Source organism: Pipistrellus hanaki, assembly GCF_964339955.1.
Source record: "Pipistrellus hanaki genome assembly, chromosome: 4".
Taxonomy (NCBI): domain Eukaryota; kingdom Metazoa; phylum Chordata; class Mammalia; order Chiroptera; family Vespertilionidae; genus Pipistrellus; species Pipistrellus hanaki.
In genome coordinates, this window is record NC_140506.1 from 84,233,061 (window position 1) to 84,252,055 (window position 18,995).

The 18,995-nt window shown below is 42.8% G+C and overlaps 1 protein-coding gene across 3 annotated transcripts in view; it reads right to left on the reverse strand.

The window, feature by feature from the left end:
• Positions 1 to 18,995, reverse strand: part of ATF7IP2 (activating transcription factor 7 interacting protein 2) — a 71,303-nt gene that overhangs the window by 15,210 nt on the left and 37,098 nt on the right. For all 3 annotated transcript variants that reach the window (XM_084881127.1, XM_084881128.1, XM_084881126.1), the window contains 3 exons: positions 17,412 to 17,546; positions 12,694 to 12,792; positions 6,491 to 6,645 (listed from right to left, as the gene is read on the reverse strand). In XM_084881127.1, coding sequence (XP_084737253.1) covers positions 6,491 to 6,645; positions 12,694 to 12,792; positions 17,412 to 17,546 — 389 coding nt within the window. The remainder of the gene's footprint in view (positions 1 to 6,490; positions 6,646 to 12,693; positions 12,793 to 17,411; positions 17,547 to 18,995) is intronic.

Here is an 18,995-nt window from a genome sequence, read left to right on the forward strand (position 1 = left end):
CTAGGAAAGGACACAATTATCTCAGCTTAGCCAGGAGAGACAATTACAAAGAATGAAAAATTACAACTAGATCTTTAACCATTATTTCACATAATTTCCTTTGTTTTAAACTCTAGTAAAACTTCCTTGAATTATACTAAACACGCTCCACCAGCTCTGGGTCATTGTCTCTCCATCAGAGGACAGCTGTCCCACCCGGTCCCAGCTTTCCCAACAGTTTCTGCATCTGTCTCTTATTTTCTCAATCCCCCACCATCCTTACTCAGGACTCCTGTCTGCTCTCTATAAGTGCTGGATTCGGTAAAGAGAGAAATACTTTATATGTGTCCATGCAGCATCCACTTACTCTGCCACCATTTTTATCTCCCTAAATAAAAACTTTTCAAAATGGACATACATATGGCCAAGAAACATATGAAAACATGCTCAAAGTGACTGATCATCAGGAGATACAAATTAAAACAACAATGAAGTATCACCTCACACCTGTCAGAATGGCTACCATCAACAAATGACAAGTGCTGGCAAAGATGTGAAAAGGGAACTGTAGTACACTGCTGGTGGGAATGCAGACTGGTTCAACTATATGTAAAACAGTATGGAGTTCCCTCAAATAATTAAATAGGTATCTGCCATTTGACCCCCCCATCTAGGAACATATATCCTAAGTAACCCAAAGCACCAATCAGAAAGAATGTATGCACCCCATGTTCTTACCAGCACAATTTACAATAGCTAAGATCTGGAAACAGCCCAAGTGCCCATAAGTAGATGAGTGGATAAAAAAGCTGCAGTACATTTATACCAGGCAGTACTATGCAGCAGTAAAATAGAAGAATCTCACCCTTGAAGATAGCATGGAGGGACATGCACAGTATTTGAAATAAGACATTAAGAATAAACATCTCAGGTAAAAACTGCTGTTTGAATTTTAACCCTGCTAAGTCTGGCTCCTGCACCTGATTAAACACAGACTCAACTTCCAGGAAACCTGGAAGCTAAGGCAATTTTCCCTTGCTTGGGACCAGGAATACAGGAGATTGATTACCACTGACTCAATAACCTTCAGAGATAGAAACTGTAGATAACCTTCAGAGATAGAAACTGTAGATAACCTCTGAGCTCTGCTTCTGTGTTATTGGCTACTGCAAGATAGGGCCACATTCCAATGTCCAGCAGGATGTGACTGGGAACGACCCTACGGGCTGACCTCAATTTTTAGAATGTAGTCTTTAGGATTTAGAATTTAGAGCAGGGGTCTTCAAACTGCGGCCCGCAGAGGAGTCTGATCCGGCCCGCCAGGTTTTTTGGGCAGTGAGCGCAGCCGAGGTGTTACAGTAGGAATTAGTAGTTCATATAGTCCGGCCCTCCAGCTCTCTGAGGGACCGTGATCTGGCCCCCACTTTAAAAAGTTTGAGGACCCCTGATTTAGAACAAAGGAAAATTCCTGTGGTTTGAGCCTTTAAAAGGACTAGCTACAGCTGAAATGGTGCGGTCGTGTGGAGTCCACCTGCGTGTGGTACTCTTGTGGCCATCCTGGCCAGTTATTTCAATAAATCCTTGACTGCTTTTTTATTCAATTATCAGCCTCTGGTGGTCTAATTTTGAACCCAGGTTTCGACCCCACAACAGTATTCATGCTAAGTGAAATAAGTCAGTCAAAGAAAGATAAGTATCACATGATTTCACTCACACATGGAAATCTAATTAACAAAATAAACTGATGAATGGAGTGGATCCAGGGATATGGAAACGTAGAACAGAATGCTGAATGTTGAAGGGAAGGCAGGGGAAGGTGGGTGGGTGGGAGGTAATCAACCAAAAACCTTGTATGTATGTATATGTGTGTGTGTGTGTATATTTATATTTATATTTATATTTATACATACATACATACATATATATATGCCCTGGACACAGACAATAGGGTGGTAAAGGCCTTGGGGGAGGCTAGAGAGGTTAATGGGGGGAAAAGGGACATATATAATACTTTCAACAATGAAGATTTTAAATAAAATAAATAAGTTTAAAAAATGAATTTTTTGGACAGAACCAAGATAGTGACATGTAAACACTAGTACCTGCCCACAGCGCCCCCCCCCCTCCACCACCACATCAAAACTATAACTAAAATGCAGAACAACCATCATTCAGAACTCCCTGAAATCTATCTGAATGGAAGGCCTACAACTAGAGAAGAATAAAGTACACTGAGACTAGTAGAAGGGAGGCATAAGACAGGTTGATCTAACATCCACATTAGGCATATTTTTAATCAGGTGGGATAGTTTGGCTGTGGAGGCCTCTGTGAGAAGGGGTTACAGCCTCACACCAGACTCCCAATCCATGGTTCTAGAGCTGGAAATAGCAGTCCCCATAACTTTGGGCTGTAAAAAACAGATGGGATTGTGGCTGGGTGACACAGCCTGCTGGAGACCCAGGCAGATGCTCTTAAAAGGGCACATGCACAAACTTCCTCATTGGAAGGCTACAGGGAGCAGGAGTAGGGTATTTCCTTTCTCCTAGGTAGGTTAAGGTCTGATAACAGTTTCTCCTGTGAGCAGACCATGTTAAGAGAGACCTCTGGCCCTAACTGGTTTGGCTCAGTGTCCGAATGCAGACTGAAGGGTCTCAGGTTCGATTTCAGTTAAGGGCATGTAACTTGGTTGCGGGCACATCCCCGGTAGGGGGTGTGCAGGAGGCAGCTGATCGATGTTTCTCTCTCGATGTTTCTAACTCTCTATCCCTCTCCCTTCCTCTTTGTAAAAAATCAATAAAATATATTTTTTTTTAAAAGAGAGGTCTCTGGCTGGGGTATTCCAAAAAGTTCCTTTCACCTTCCACCTGTGGGAAACATGAGAGGATTTTTCTCCAATATTCACTAGATGGACCTAGAGGCCTTGAGGAGGTTTAATTCACAAAACTGTGGGGTCCACCTATAACAGTCTTCCCACCTCCAGAGTTTTAAAATTTCGTACCTCCACACTAGATCTCAAGGTTTGTGTTCATGGGTTTCTGTTCCTATATAGGGTATATATGTGTGTGTGTGTGTGTGTGTGTGTGTGTGTGTGTGTGTGTATATATATATATATATATATATATATATATATATATATATATATATATAAACACCACATATATAGGAACAGTATAATATACACACATACATATATACACAACCTTTCTGTCCTAGTAGGTTGTGATTCTGTTTCTGCCTGTTTGTCTCTCCAATATGGGGGGTAGTAGTTTGCTCCGTGACCCTACTTCTCTGATAAATCTAAGAGTTGATACTTTCACTTTATTCAGCTTTTCAATTGTTGTTAAAATAAAATGGTAGGTGACTCCTTACATGCTGGACCAGAAATCTGAAGCCTTTTGTAGTTTTGAAGTGAGATCTTATAGATGTTTTGGCAATTTTATTCCTAGGTATATCATCCTATATAATAAAAGGGTAATGTGCAAATATACCAAACGGCAGAACCATCAAACAACCAATCAAAGCATAATATGCTAATACTTCTCAACTGCTCACTATGATGTGCACTGACCACCAGGGAGCAGTCAGTCAACTGGTTGACCAGTCCCTATAACATGCACTGACCACCAGGGGGAAGATGCTCTGACAGGTAGGTAAGCTTGCTGCTGGGGTCCAGCTGATTGAGACTGAGTGAGATGGGCTGGACACGCCCTGGAACCCTCCCAGGCCCAATCATGCACCAGTGGGGGTCCCTCAGCCTGGCCTGCACCCTCACACATTCCAGGACCACTCAGGGGACTTTGGAGAGCCGGTTTCATTCTGAACTCGCAGGCCATTACTCTTGGGAGGGTGCCAGACACAGGGCTCATGGCTGATGAGTGCTGCTATGGCAGCACAAGCCTCTTAAAATCGGGACTGATTGGGTGCAAGCCCATGGCAGGCACAGTAGGGCTGGGATGAGTGGGAGCGTAGGTAGGAGCTGTAGGCGGTAGGTAGGAGCTGTAAGCGGCATTTGACAGTGGGTTTTGGCCTGATCCCTGCAGGCCACCCAAAGGGACCCCACACGGGAAAAAATTCATGCACCAGGCCTCTAGTTCTTTGATATTATTGTAAATGATACTGATTTTAAATATAAAATTCCAACTATTTGTTGCCTGTCCATAAAAATACTATATAGAAATAGTATATTACACACATATATAAACACCACACATATAGGAACAGTATAATATACACACATATATACCCTATATAAAAACAAAATTTTATATTTATCCATATAAATTTTAAATGACAAATGCCCTTTTCATTACTTTATTTTTGCATAGAGCTAAGACTTCCATCTGATATTTCCCTTCTGTCTGCAGAATTTTAACCTTTACAAAACATGTATATTTTTACTAGAAGCCCAATGCATGAAATCCATGCAAGAGTAGGCCTTCCTTCCTTCGACTGCTGGCACTGGCTTCCCTCTGGCACCCGGTAACCCGGCTTCCCTCAGAAGGATGTCTGGTCCAATTAGCATATTATGCTTTTATTATATAGGATTGATTTTGGAGAGGAAGAGAGGAGGAGATTTGCATGCCCCCTAAATGGGGATTGAGCCTGCAACCTAGGCTTATGCCCTAATTGGAAACTAAACTATGACCTCCTGGTTCATAGGTCAAAGCTCAGCCACTGAGCCATGCCAACTGGGCTTCTTTAACATTTATTGCAGGTCTGATGCTGATATTTTTTTTTCACTTTTTTTTATAGTGCAATAAATCATTTTTTCCTCTATATGTCTGAAATATATTTTTATTGAGTGTAGAAATTTGAATGAACAGTTTTTCTTTTTAATGTTTTAGAGATGTTATTCCAGTTTAATACTTTAAAGATGACTTCTACTTTGTGAAGTTATGGTTACAGCTGATCAGTTGTTGTTCCTTTATATGTAACTTAGAGGCCCGGTGCATGAAAATTCATGCACTGGAGCAAGGGTCCCTCAGCCCTGCCTGCCCCCTGACAGTATGGAAGCCCTCAGGGGCAGAGGAGGCATGACCCACAGGTTGAGAACCACTGCTGTAGAGCCAAAGATCATTGGAAAACACAGATATTTACATTATGATTTATTAACAGTAGCAAAATTAGTTATAAAGTAGCAGCAAAAGTAATTTTATGGTTGGGGGTCACCACAACATGAGGGACTGTATTAAAGTGTCGCGGCATTAGAAAGGTTGAGAACTACTGCTTTAAATAGTGTTGGACTTTGTTTTTTGCCGATGAATTACTTAGGATTCATTTGGTACCTTGAGTCCTTTAAGTTTAGTTTTGTTGTTGTTGTTGTAGTTCCACTGTAGTCTTTAGTCCAGGAATAATTTAGTGCCACCTACAGCTATCCACGTCTAAAGCACTACTCTACCTCATTTTCCATGATATTATAGGTCTCTTCATTATAGCCAGGTGGAGAGAAAATGTCTGACCCCTGTGACACTGACAAGAAATATTTGGCATCCTACTTTTAAATAGTTCTTTCTCTAGCCTCTTATACATTCTTATAGTTTGCTGGGAACTATGAAAGGCTATGTCTTTAGAACCAGAATGAACAAGAAGCAGGAGTATTACCAAAAAGAAAATGAGCCTCAATTTATAATTCCATGAGTAGATTAAGTGATCAGACCTTGCTCTAATCTGCCGCAGGACAGAAAAATCTCATCTTTAAAAAGATGATATCAGCGGAAACCGGTTTGGCTCAGTGGATAGAGCGTCAGTCTGCGGACTGAAAGGCCCCAGGTTCAATTCCGGTCAAGGGCATGTACATTGGCAGCTGGTCAATGATTCTCTCTCATCGATGTTTCTATCTATCCCTCTCCCTTTCTCTCTGTGAAAAATCAATAAAATATTTTTTTTTAAAAATGATATCATTCACAGCCTCACCAATTTTTCAGAAATTATCAAGTATGCCAACAGAATCAAATGATCAGAAACTCACAGAACACCAACAAAAACAGATATATATAGATGTTTCAGATATTGAAGTTATAAAATAATGGCATTAAACTACAATTAATAGTTCTCAGCTGCTCTGTGACTCAATTATACAAGTAATTTCACTTATTCAATCTAATTTGAAGTTATCACGATAATACTTTCATCATGTATAATTTTGGGCACTGTTTCCTTAGTCTTACTTATTCCTCTGTTTAATTCTTTTTAAACCAGTTTCATAAGGCCTTGTCTTTTCCAAGTATAGCATTGGAAACTACTGAAGTGCTCCAGTTGATCATCCAGTCACCATACGAAACCTAGGAAGCATCACAGTAAAACCTGACACCTAACCAATTCAAAGTTTTACTTAGTACTGTTAAAACAACAATAAAAGCTATGAGGAACCAATCCCATTCCTTCATAATAAAAAATGTTTATATAAAATATGAAGCTTTAAGCTATTTTATGCTTAACTGACAAAAGGGTACATGTTTACAAACATATATTGAGATACATAAGTTTATGCATTTTTGAGGAAATGCCTACCTTTCAGAAACAGCCTCATCATGATCCTGTGACAAATCAATCTTTTCAATTGCTTTTTCTGAAGGGTTAGAAGGTCCAGAATTCATAGGTGTCTTTTTTTCATCTAGACTATTAACTGGATTCTTATCCAAATTCAGAGTTTCTGAATTTGCAACCTGTTAATCGGGCAAGATAAAGTCAGAGATGAGAGGAGGATTAGGAATTGTCTTCTTCCACACAAAATTGATGACAGGTAAAATTTAACTTAGAAACTGTTCTCAAAAATAGCCTGGCATACAGATGGCAAAACATATATTAAGTTATATTGCAATAGCTAATGATAATGACTGCTGTTTTTGTAAAAATGAATTTTTAAAAATACTTCAAATAAATAAAAATAATGATAGTACATATTAACTTCCCAGCTTAAATGCAAGGAAGAAAAAAAACAAACATCTAGGTCAGCCATTTTTAACCTGGTATACCCACAATAATTTTTAAAACATGCCAAATATACTTCACTATTTAGTCAGGAGCACTGATTAAATTTCAACTTGCTCTTCTAGTCACTGGGTTTTGTTTTAAACTTGGAGCTGTAACATCTAGCCCATGGTTTGGTTGAGAATTTTCAGTATTTAAAATATCTGTGTATATTAATCAATACAAAAGGATAAATTGGTTGATTGCCTAACTTATGGGCTTTTCTGATGGATAACATGAACAAAAATATAGGTACACAAAGAAAGAACTCTGAAATGTTTATATTACTTGTACAGATTTTATATGTAGAAATAGGTTCAAACATTAGAAAATAATATGTACGATATATATGTATATATGTATATATATATGTATATATATGTATGTATCCTTTTAATTCCAGGACAATGTGGCACAGACTCACTTTTCTCTTCCCCATATAACTAAATGCCTTGAAAGTATATTAAGAGATAATCATAAAATGCCCCTAAAAGGTGGAAAGAAGAGGGCAGATTGCTTGGGTCCTCAAGATTGAGGAGTAACACCACAATGAGTTCCCAGAGTTTTCTTTTTCTTATCTAGTAGAGGCCTGGTACATGGAAATTCGTGCAAGAGTAGGCTGCCTTCCTTCCCCCGGCTGTAGGCACCAGCTTTCCTCCAGCACCCACGACCCACGACCTCCCTCTGGCCATATGCAGGCACCTGGGCCAGCTTCGCCCAGACCCCCAGTTTTTTTTTTTTTTTTTTTGTTTTTTAAATATATTTTATTGATTTTTAACAGAGAGAAAGGGAGAGAGATAGAGAGCTAGAAACGTCGATGAGAGAGAAACATCGACCAGCTGCCTCTTGCACACCCCCTACCGGGGTTGTGCCCGCAACCAAGGTACATGCCCTTGACCGGAATCGAACCTGGGACCTTTCAGTCTGCAGACCGACGCTCTACCACTGAGCCAAACCGGCTTCGGCCAGACCCCCAGTTTTGTCAGGAAGGACATCCAAAATGATGTCTGGTATATCCTGTCTAATTAGCATATTACCCTTTTATTAGTATAGATATATATCCTGCACTGGGTGCCAGAAAAGCCAGGGACCTGTCCTTCTCCACAAACATATAGCAGGGTTGGCTAGTCTCCCACTCCATACCTGCAGAATCAGCCAGAACCACTGCATCAACAGTGTCATCTGTGTCCCTCAGTGGCTGCAGTACCAATGTTAGCAAAAGCCAGCCAGGAACCAATTCCCAGGACTCCACACCAAAAAGTAGTGGGCCAAATACACTGCAGTGTCAGTGGGGCTAGACTACCGAAGCATCAGTAGTGCCCCTGTTCCACATCTGGAGCAGCTACAGGACCAATCTACAACAGTGGTAGTGACCACAGGTCAACATTTCCTGAATCCGCACCCCCCCCCCGCCCATATCACTGGAGAGTACAGGCAGCACCTACAGGTATTTAACAGAAGATCCAATGGAGGCAAAAAAATAAAATCAACCAGAATAGCATTGCAGGGATTTTGCAAAATATGCCGGGATTGGTTTGGCTCAGTGGATAGAGCGTCGGCCTGCAGATTGAAGGGTCCCGGGTTCGATTCCGGTCAAGGGCATGTACCTTGGTTGCAGGCACATCCCCAGTGGGGGGTGTGCAAGAGGCAGCTGGTCGATGTTTCTCTCTCATCGACGTTTCTAACTCTCTGTCCCTCTCAATTCCTCTCTATGTAAAATCAATAAAATATATTAAAAAAAAAAAAAGGATTTTGCAAAATAAATTGTCACTGAACTATAGCTCACACAGAATCCAGGACCTACATGCTAAATCTAAATAAGGTAACTGCCTGTTGAAAGAGTAAATGCCTAATCTCTTCAAAGAGCTCTCTCTCTGTGTGACCAAATATTCTGAGCTTTTGATTTTTCCAAGGCACTACACCAAAGGCCTGTCCTGATACATCATTGGCTTTCTCTCCAGACCATGCTTTCAGGTAGAAAACCTCCTAAGTTTAGGGTCTTTTGCAACCTGAATAGGCTCGGAATTTTCCAAATCAAGTCTACCTGGTTTCTTTTTGCTAAACAGTTCCTTCTTCAATGTATTTCTTCCCTCTCACATTTTACTGTAAAAAGCAAGAAACGAAGACAAACCTTCCACCCTTTGTTGAAAAAATCTTGTTAGTCTAATAAAATCCAAGTAGATCACTTACAAGTTCTGTTTTCCAATCACTGTAGGACACACAATCCAGCTAAGCTTCCTGCCACTATGTAGAAAGATTCCTCTGTCCTCGTTTCCTTTAGAATCCTCAGCAACTGTGCTTTTAAATATCCATATTTCTTCCACATCTTTTCATGAAGACTTAAATATTCTCAATGACTACATATATGTTTTTTCTAAGGTGCTCCTCCTCTCCTTTATGAGCTCTCCCCTGCAATCTTTAATATCTACATTTCTACTGAGAGTGTGTTAAAAAAATCATGTTACTCAATATTATTCTAGCTTTTTACTCAATATCACATTCTAAATCCACTTCCACATTTTCAGCTATTTGTTAGAGCAGCATCCCACATGCCCTGATACCACATTCTGTATTAGTTTAACACAAACTTTTTCCATCACAGTTCTGGAGGACAGAAATTTGAAATTCCTTTCACTAAGCCAAGATCAAGTTGTTTGTAGAGTTGCATTCCTCTGGAAACATTAGGGGACAATCTCTTTCCTTATTCCCAAGTTCTAGAAACCATCAGCACTTCTTGGCTCACAGCCCCTTCCTCCATTTTCAGTGCAATCATTCCAATCTCTGTTTTCACTGTCACATCTCTTTTCTGCTGTGACCTTCTTGACTCCTTTAAATAAGGATGCTATGAATACTGAGCCTCCGGATAATCTCGCCACCTCTAAGATCCTCCTACCATATAAAGTAAGATATTCACAGATTCTGAGAATTTGGTCAAGAGCATCTTTTCAGAACCATTATTCACCTTGACACAATTAACACAGAAATGACATTTATAGAACAATATAGGCCTGGTGCATGACATTTGTGCCCTGGGAGATGGGGGGAGGGGTCCCTTAGCCCGGCCTGCACCTTCTACCAGTCCAGGAGCCCTTGAGGGATGTCCACATCCCTCTCGTAGTTCAGGACCCCTCGCTCCTTACAAACTGCCTGCTCTCTGCTCCTTACCTCTTGGCTCACTGCTCCTTAGAGCTGCTGTGGAGGCGGAAGAGGTTCCCACCACCACCACTGCGCTTATTAGCTGTGAGCCTGGCTTCTGGCCAAGCAGCCTTCCCCCTGTGGGAGCACACTGACCACCAAGGGGAAGCTCCTGCATTGAGCGTTTGTCCCCTGGTGGTCAGCACACAACATAGCAACCAGTTGTCCTGCTGTTCGGTCGATTTGCATATTAGGCTTTTATTATATAGGATTACACCCAACATTATTTTCAAGTATACATGGAACATTCACCAAGGGAAACTATATCTTGGGCTAAAAAGTAAGTGTCAATAAACTGCCAAGATTGAAATTTTATAAAGTATGTTCTCTAACCTAAATGAAATTAGATATCAGTAAAAATAGTAGATCTAGAAAAGTACCAAATATATGGAAATTAAACATATACACACTTCTAAATAACCAATGAGTCAAAGAACAATATCATAAGGAAAATTAGAAATTATTCTGAACTGATTAAAAACAAAAATACAGCCGAAACCGGCTTGGCTCAGTGGATAGAGTGTTGGTCTGTGGACCGAAAGGTCCCGGGTTCGATTCCGGTCAAGGGCATGTACCTTGGTTGCAGGCACATCCCCAGTGGGGGGCGTGCAAGAGGCAGCTGATCGATGATTCTCTCTCATCGATGTTTCTAACTCTCTATCCCTCTTTCCTCCTCTCTGTGAAAAATCAATAAAATATATTTTTAAAAAAATACAATATAACAAATATGATATAATCTCTGCACTAAGATGCTAAGAAAAAGCAGTGCTTAGAAGGAAATGTATAGCTTTAAATATTTTCCAGTAGAAAAGAAGGTTAAACATTAATGCTCTTTTAAGAATTGGGAAAAGAAGAGCAAATTATATCACAAAGTAATAGAGGGAAAAAATAATAAAAAGCAGAAAAGATAGAAGTGATAGAGAATTGATAAGGTTTTAATTCTAGCAAGGCTGATTAAGGTAAAAACATAGCTTACCATTATCAGAAAAGAAATAGAGTAAATCATTACAGCTCTACAAATATTAAAGATAAGGGAATTTAATTTTATCAATAATTTTATGATAACAAATTCAACAACTTAGATAAAATGGACAAATTCCTTGCAAAGAACAATTTAGAAAACTGATACAAGATGAAAGAAAAGGTGGGACCCTCAGAGTCCCTTGATCTCCATAGACCAAAGCCCTGATCTGAGGGGTTAGCTGAGCCCGACTCCTCCCAGCAGCTGTCCTTCCTCCCAGGGGACCTCCCAGTGCTGGCAATCCCAGGAATGGGAAAGTAGGTTGGAGGGTGTTGAGGTGGGGAGAGGGAGGAGTGAAGGTATTAGGGGAAATGGCTGGCGCAGATGGGGCGTGAAGTTTGGGGAGGGGTATGAGTCTGGAGGTGGAGGGTTGAATAATGGAATGGAAGAAAGGTGGTGAGGCCGAAATCTGGGCTGGTAGATTAAGGATGGGGGTGGGGGGGATAATTGCAGGGAGGAAGTTTCAGAACTAAGAAAAAAAAAGATGAAAGAAAAAAATCTGAATTGCCCTATATCTATTAATTGAATTTAAGAAAAAAATCTTCCGCCGAAACCGGTTTGGCTCAGTGGTAGAGCGTAGGTCCGTGGACTGAAAGGTCCCAGGTTCTATTCCGGTCAAGGGCATGTACGTTGGTTGTGAGCACATCCCTGGTAGGGGGTGTGCAAGAGGCAGCTGGTCAATGTTTCTCTCTCATCGATGTTTCTAGCTCTCTCTCTCCTTTCCTCTCTGTAAAAAAAAAATCAATAAAATATATTAAAAGCATTTATAATGGAGAGTACCTTCTCCAAAAACTTAAAAAAAAGAAAAAAATCTTCCTATAAAGAAAGTTCCTTACCCAGATGTAGATACTATCAAACACTGAAGGAAGCAGTAAAAATCTTACACACTTTCATTAAACAAGGCAGGGAATACTTCCTAATTCATTCATGCAGTTAGCATAAATATGATACCAAAGTAAATAAACACTATTTATTTTTAAAAAATTCAGTGAGTGTATATTGAAGATTAAATTTGAATTTTATTTAAAAATATAAACAACTAATGTCTTGTCTCTCTCACATCAATGTTTCTCATTCTCCCTCTCTCTTTCAAATCAGTATGTGTATGTTGTAAAATACGTGTGTACGTGTGAATGTACCAAATATAAAGATAGCTTAGGGATAATAGATTGACAAACAATATAAATATGAATATATTAAAATAGTAAAGATAGAATTTAGATGCTGAATACACCGGGTTCACTGTAAAATTATTTCAACATTGCTGTATATGTTTCATCATGATAAAATGGTGGAATGGGGACAATCTAGGCAATCATATATCAACTCTCTACTCATTTTATGAAAGTAATACAAGTGGCATTCACTTTTGGCTTCACAAGAGATAAAGTCACAGAAACATTCTAAGTATCAATACATTGTCTTTTAATCCTTTTGTCTTAGTTTGGAAACATACTCATTTCTTATGATACAACTACTATAATGTGGGTCAAAATAGTTATTAAAACTCCTTTATGTTTATACCAACCTTACAGGCTGTATTACTGGATAACATGTTTGGTTCCAAACAATTCCTTTGAGATAACAATACTTTTTTAAGACGTCTTTGAAGTTGTGCTATTTTTGCCTAGAAGAAAAAGAGAAAAACAAATAATATGAAATCAGAGTACTAAAAATATATCATATAGAGATGGATGGAAAACAATTTGCCAAAGTCTTTTCTGAGACTTTTTTATCCACCCAAATAAGTGAGAAATTCTTAGATAAGCCAAATATTTAAATCACATCTGATGTACCCTCTGACTGATGAATGGATAAAAGATGTGGTATATATACAATGGAATACTACTTAGCCTATAAAAAAAAAGGACATTTAAAAAAAGGAAATATTGATTACTGTGACAACATGAACGAACTTTCAGGGTGTTATGCTAAGTGAAGTGAGTTGACAGAAAAGGGTAAAATGATATTAATTTTACTCAAACAAACAAATAAAACAAAAACAAACTCTTTTTATTTATTTATTTATTTATTTATTTATTTATTTTTTTTTTCAAATCAATCTTTATTGTTCATATTATTACAAAGGTTCCTCATTTCTTCCCCCCTCCACCAGGTTCCCACCCCACCCTCCGCCCCCTCCCCATCCCCCATTGTCCTCATCCATAGGTGCACAGTTTATGTTCAGTCTCTTCCTCCCTCCCTTTCCCCGATAGTAAATCCCTTTTCAGATAGTAAATCTGTTACTTAGCATTATCTCATATCAATAATACCTCCACATGCCCATTGATACACTTCACACAAAAGACATTTCCAAATAGGTCAACCAGCCTCATCCAGGCCCCACCCAAGGCACTTACAGATCAACACCCCAGCGCTATACTAACTCAACACATCCAGATCTAAGCCTTCATCACTTGATTCAGCAGACCCTCAAGTTCCCGCAAAAGTTTCCAGCCATGTCTGAGAGGCAGCCGTGGGCAGGTACAGGCGAGGAGCGAGCTGTTTCGGGCCTGGCTGCTCCGGGCCTGGCCTCTGTTGCTCTGGTTCGTTCCACAACCAGCTGCTCCGGGTCTGGTCACTGCCGCTCCCGACCTAGTTGCTCTGGACTTGGCTGTTGCTGCTACAGGCCTGGCCGCACCCGACCCGGCTGCTCTGGGACCGGTTGCTCCGGTCCCGGCCGCTCCGGGCCTGGCCGCTCCCAGCCTGACAGCCGCTGCTCCGGGCCTGGCTGCTCCCAGCCTGGCAGCCATTGCTCCTGGCCTGGCCGCACCAGACCCGGCTGCTCCGGGCCTGGCCGCTCCCAGCCTGGCAGCCGCTGCTCCTGGCCTGGCCGCACCAGACCCGGCTGCTCCGGGCCTGGCCGCTCCCAGCCTGGCAGCCGCTGCTCCAGGCCTGGCCGCACCAGACCCGGCTGCTCCGGGCCTGGCCGCTCCCAGCCTGGCCGCCGCTGCTCTGGGCCTGGCCGCACCAGACCCGGCTGCTCCGGGCCTGGCCGCTCCCAGCCTGGCAGCCGCTTCTCCAGGCCTGGCCACTCCCAGCCTGGCAGCCACTGCTCCGGGCCTGGTCGCACAAGACCCGGCTGCTCCAGGCCTGGCCGCTCCCAGCCTGGCAGCCGCTGCTCCGGGCCTGGCCGCATCAGACCCGGCTGCTCCGGGCCTGGCCGCTCCCAGCCTGGCAGCCACTGCTCCTGGCCTGGCCGCACCAGACCCGGCTGCTCCGGGCCTGGCCGCTCCCAGCCTGGCAGCCGCTGCTCCTGGCCTGGCCGCACCAGACCCGGCTGCTCCGGGCCTGGCCGCTCCCAGCCTGGCAGCTGCTGCTCCGGGCCTGGCCGCTCCCAGCCTGGCAGCCGCTGCTCCGGGCCTGGCCGCACCAGACCCGGCTGCTCCGGGCCTGGCCGCTCCCAGCCTGGCAGCCGCTGCTCCGGGCCTGGCCGCACCAGACCCGGCTGCTCCGGGCCTGGCTGCTCCCAGCCTGGCAGCTGCTGCTCCGGGCCTGGCCGCTCCCAGCCTGGCAGCCGCTGCTCCGGGCCTGGCCACACCAGACCCGGCTGCTCCGGACCTGGCTGCTCCCAGCCTGGCAGCTGCTGCTCCGGGCCTGGCCGCTCCCAGCCTGGCAGCCGCTGCTCCAGGCCTGGCCACACCAGACCCATCTGCTCCGGGCCTGGCCGCTCCCAGCCTGGCCGCCGCTGCTCCGGGCCTGGCCGCACCTGACCCGGCTGCTCCGAGCCTGGCCGCTCCCAGCCTGGATTCTTCGTGGTTGTCTACTGCTGTTCTGGGCCTGGCTGCTCCCAACCCGGCTGCTCTGGGCCGGGCTTCTCCGGGCCCAGCCACTCCGTGTCTGGGTGTTCCTGGACTGGCCACCCTGGGCTTGGCCGCCTCTGCCTCAGGCCTGGCTGCCACTGCCCCAGGTCTGGCTGCTCCAGTGCTGGCCGTTGATGCTCTTGTTCTGGCTGCTGCTGTTCTGGGGCCTGGCCACTGCTGCTCCGGGCCCAGCTGCCACTGCCTTGTGCCTGGCCACTCTAGGCCTGGTCGCCGCTGTTCCAACATTCTGTCCCTTTTTTCTCTTCTTTTTTTTTTCTTTTTTTTAAAAAAAACAACAAAACGCATTTATGTTGCAATGTTGGCTGGTGCGTTGAGTTCTGACTTAGTCTTTGATTTTTCAAGATCTTCTTTGTATTCTTTCTTAAGTAATTTTACTATCATTTGCTCTCACTTGATTTCTTCACATTGAGAACTTCTTTGGTTTCTTCCTCCTTGTCCTGGGAGCTCAGCAGGTTGGCCTGTGGCACCCCTTTGTTCTCCGCGGGCTCCCGCGCTGCTCCAGCCTGTTGCCGGGGTCGGCGCCGCCCAGGAAGCAGCCCCAGTCCTTGGCTCCGTTGCCAGCGCTCAGCAGTCGAAGGCTCAGGGGCACCCCCCCCACTGGGGGCCCCGTCGCCCGGCTCCTTGCTGGCGCCCAGCTGGCCGGTGTCCGGCAGGGGCTCCTGCTCCTCGTGGCGTTCCTCCAGTCTGGAGCTTTCTTTCTCCCTCCCACTAGGGGAGTCCAGGATCAGAGTCAACAGACTGTCCTCTGCGCACAGTGTGCGCGACTCCGGGGGCTCGGCCTTTCGCCGCGCTCCCAGGACTCCACCTCACAGCCCCGTCTCCCCCTGCCCGAGCCTGGGTCCCCAGGGACTGGCCCAGACCTGGAGTTCGGGGAGGTCTGGACTGAGGCTCAGAGCTGCCGCCGGAGGCTTTGTTTCTTCCGGCTAGGGTAATCCAGCATCAGAGTCAACATTCAGTCCTCTGCGCGCCATGTGCACGCGACTCCGGGGGCCCCGCATTTCGCCGTCCCCCGGGATTGTCTCCCCCTGCCGGAGCCTGGGTCCCCAGGGTCTGGCACATAACTTGGGGCTCAGCGCTGCCGGTTCGGGGGTTCAGCCCAGGCTGGGGGTTCTATTTCCTTCCTGCTAGGGAACTCCAGGCAGCACCCAGCCCTCTCCTCCTCTCCGGCTGCGACCTCTCCGCGCGCGCGTGCGTGCGAGCGCGCAGCATGTCTCCGTACCTTAGGCTTTTTTTCAGCTCCTCTGATTTTCCTTCTGGTTTTCTCCCTCCTTCCTATTGTAGAGTTTTCAGTCAGTCGACTACCTGTAGCTCTGGGCAATGTCCACTCTACATTTTAGTTGTATTCCTTTGAAATTGTTGTGAGCTGCTGCGGCTAGGTGTATACCCGAGCAGCCATCTTGGATCCTCCTCCCAAAAACAAACTCTTAGAAACAGATTGGTGGTTACCAGAAGGAAAGTCGGGTTGGAGAGGGTTAAATGAGTAAAAGGGGTCAAATGTATAATGATGGATGGGAAGTAGATTTTCGGTGGTAAGCATGCTACAATGTATAGATGTTGGATTACATACTATTGTACACCTGAAACTTATATAATGTTTAAGTCAATGTTAACTCAATTAAAAACATATTTGTCCTAACCGATTTGGCTCAGTGGATAGAGTGTCAGCCTGCAGACTGAAGGGTCCCAGGTTCAATTCTGGTCAAGGGTATGTACTTAGTTGCGGGCACATCCCCAGTAGAAGGTGTGTAAAAAGCAACTGATGTTTCTCTCTCATTGATGTTTCTAACTCTATATACCTCTCTTCCTCAAAAACAAAAAAAACAAAACAAAAACATGTTTTTAAAAAAATGTTTGATGCTGGTATATTCTAGAATGAAAAATAAAAACAACAAACTTCCAATTAGTCCATAATAAAATTAATGTTGGCAGAAACACCAATCAGCAAGTAACCCTAAAAGAGTAAACAACCCTCTCCCAAATCCTTGAAACTGGTTCTACAAGCTCTAATACAAAATACATAGGGTACTCCCTAAAATGTATACACACTTTTACAGCGAATAGTACAGATTCTATTACATTTTGAAAAGGAAATGTATTTTAATAAACACTGCCTTTATAGTGTGTATACATTTTTTGGGGACACCTGTATTTTGAATTAAAAGAAATTGCCTATGTATTAAACCTGTCAATATCAAAATAGCTGCTATTTCTAAATTTCAGATAGCTGCTATTGACAAGGGCCAATACTGATAATATACCATATAATGAATCTTTAACCTATGGAAATCTCGTACATCAGGTTTGTGGCCAGGGATCATATTTGGGTCTGCCTGTATTGTTTTCCTTCTCTAACATATAAAATATCACCAAATTCTACTTTTTAAGAGGACTGAAATGAAATCAAGTTAAATTAGAAACTTACGAAGAGTTCATCAGCTAGTGCTTCATGTTTATTCCTGCAATGTGAATTCCCAATACGTTCAGTCAATTCTCTCAGCTTGCTATCAAATAGTTTGCAATGTATACTACAGATCTCCTGTTGAATCAAATGCTTGACCTAGAATTTTAAAATAAAAACCAAAATACCCCGTTTCAAATTTAAAAACAATTATTTTACTTCTTAAAAATAGCTTTACTCTTTTCTATAACCAATAAAGTATACTTTATATTACTATGTTTACATTTACATTTGCATACCAGTAAGTTTTTTAAAAGTTGAGTATCAAATTCAATAGAACACACAACTTAACCTACTATTTCATAAAAAGGAACTCCACTTATCTGAAAATCAGAGCCCAATGAAAATGGTTGGTTGGTCTGTAGTGGAGCTGGAGCAAGTTATGCAAGTTCAATCCCTGACCCTGCCATTAACAGGTATATGTGGTTATTTGCTCAATGTGTATGGTCATATAAGGAACTCTTGTAACAGAGTTAGATAGTCTCTCTTAATAACAAAACCTGCCATAATACATTTAAAGTATTTAATAGTAATATTTACATCTTTACCCTAATATATTGTTCTTGGTGCTCAAAATTGGAACTTGAAAGTTTGTATGCTCAACTCTTTTATACTGGTATCACCTGGATGTAATTCAGTAATTTTATTTGATTATTCCTAAGGTTTTTCTTCTCATTTTCAATTGTTCTTACTCTTCAACATTATTTTCTACTTGATTTCTTCTATAATGTTTCATTAACATTTCTTCAATAGTTTATCAACATTATTAGACATGATTGTCAATATTTTCACAACTTTTAAATATTTGATTAAACTAATAAAGTGCTTATTTTTACTGACAGCCATTACCTGTCACCCATGTGGTTTTTATGGATTACTGTATGCTTGCAAGTTCACTTGCCTGGGGTCAATATGTAAAGTTCATAACCTTGGAGAAATATCTAAGTGATTTGAATATGGGAATACCATTTTGCTAACAAGCAAAGGCCACACAGTGTTTGTCAAACTTCTTGGTGAGGAAAAATTACATAGGATACTTATTAAAAGTCATAAATTCTTGTCCTGGCTGGATGGCTGGCTTAATTGGTTAGAGCACTGGCCCGTTCACTAAAAAAAGGTTGTGGGTTTGATTCCCAGTCAAAGCACATATCTATGTTGGTTGATCTAAGATTTGATCCCTAGTTGGAACACTTATGGGAGGTAAGTGATCAATGTTTCTCTCCAAAAATCAATGTGAAAAATATCCTCAGGATTAAAAATAAAGTAAAAAATTCCCAGGCCCTCCCCTGGGTTCACCAAATAGAATTTATTGGAAAGGGGACTGTTAGTTTGAGAAAAGAGTAGCCTAAAAGAACAGTCTTCAACTATTATTTAGCTTAAGAAACTACAATTAAGCTCTAGCTCAGGGGTCTTCAAACTACGGCCCGTGGGCCACATGCGGCCCGCAGAGGAGTCTGATCCGGCCCGCCAGGTTTTTTGGGCAGTGAGCGCAGCTGAGGTGTTACAGTAGGAATTAGTAGTTCATATAGTCCGGCCCTCCAGCTCTCT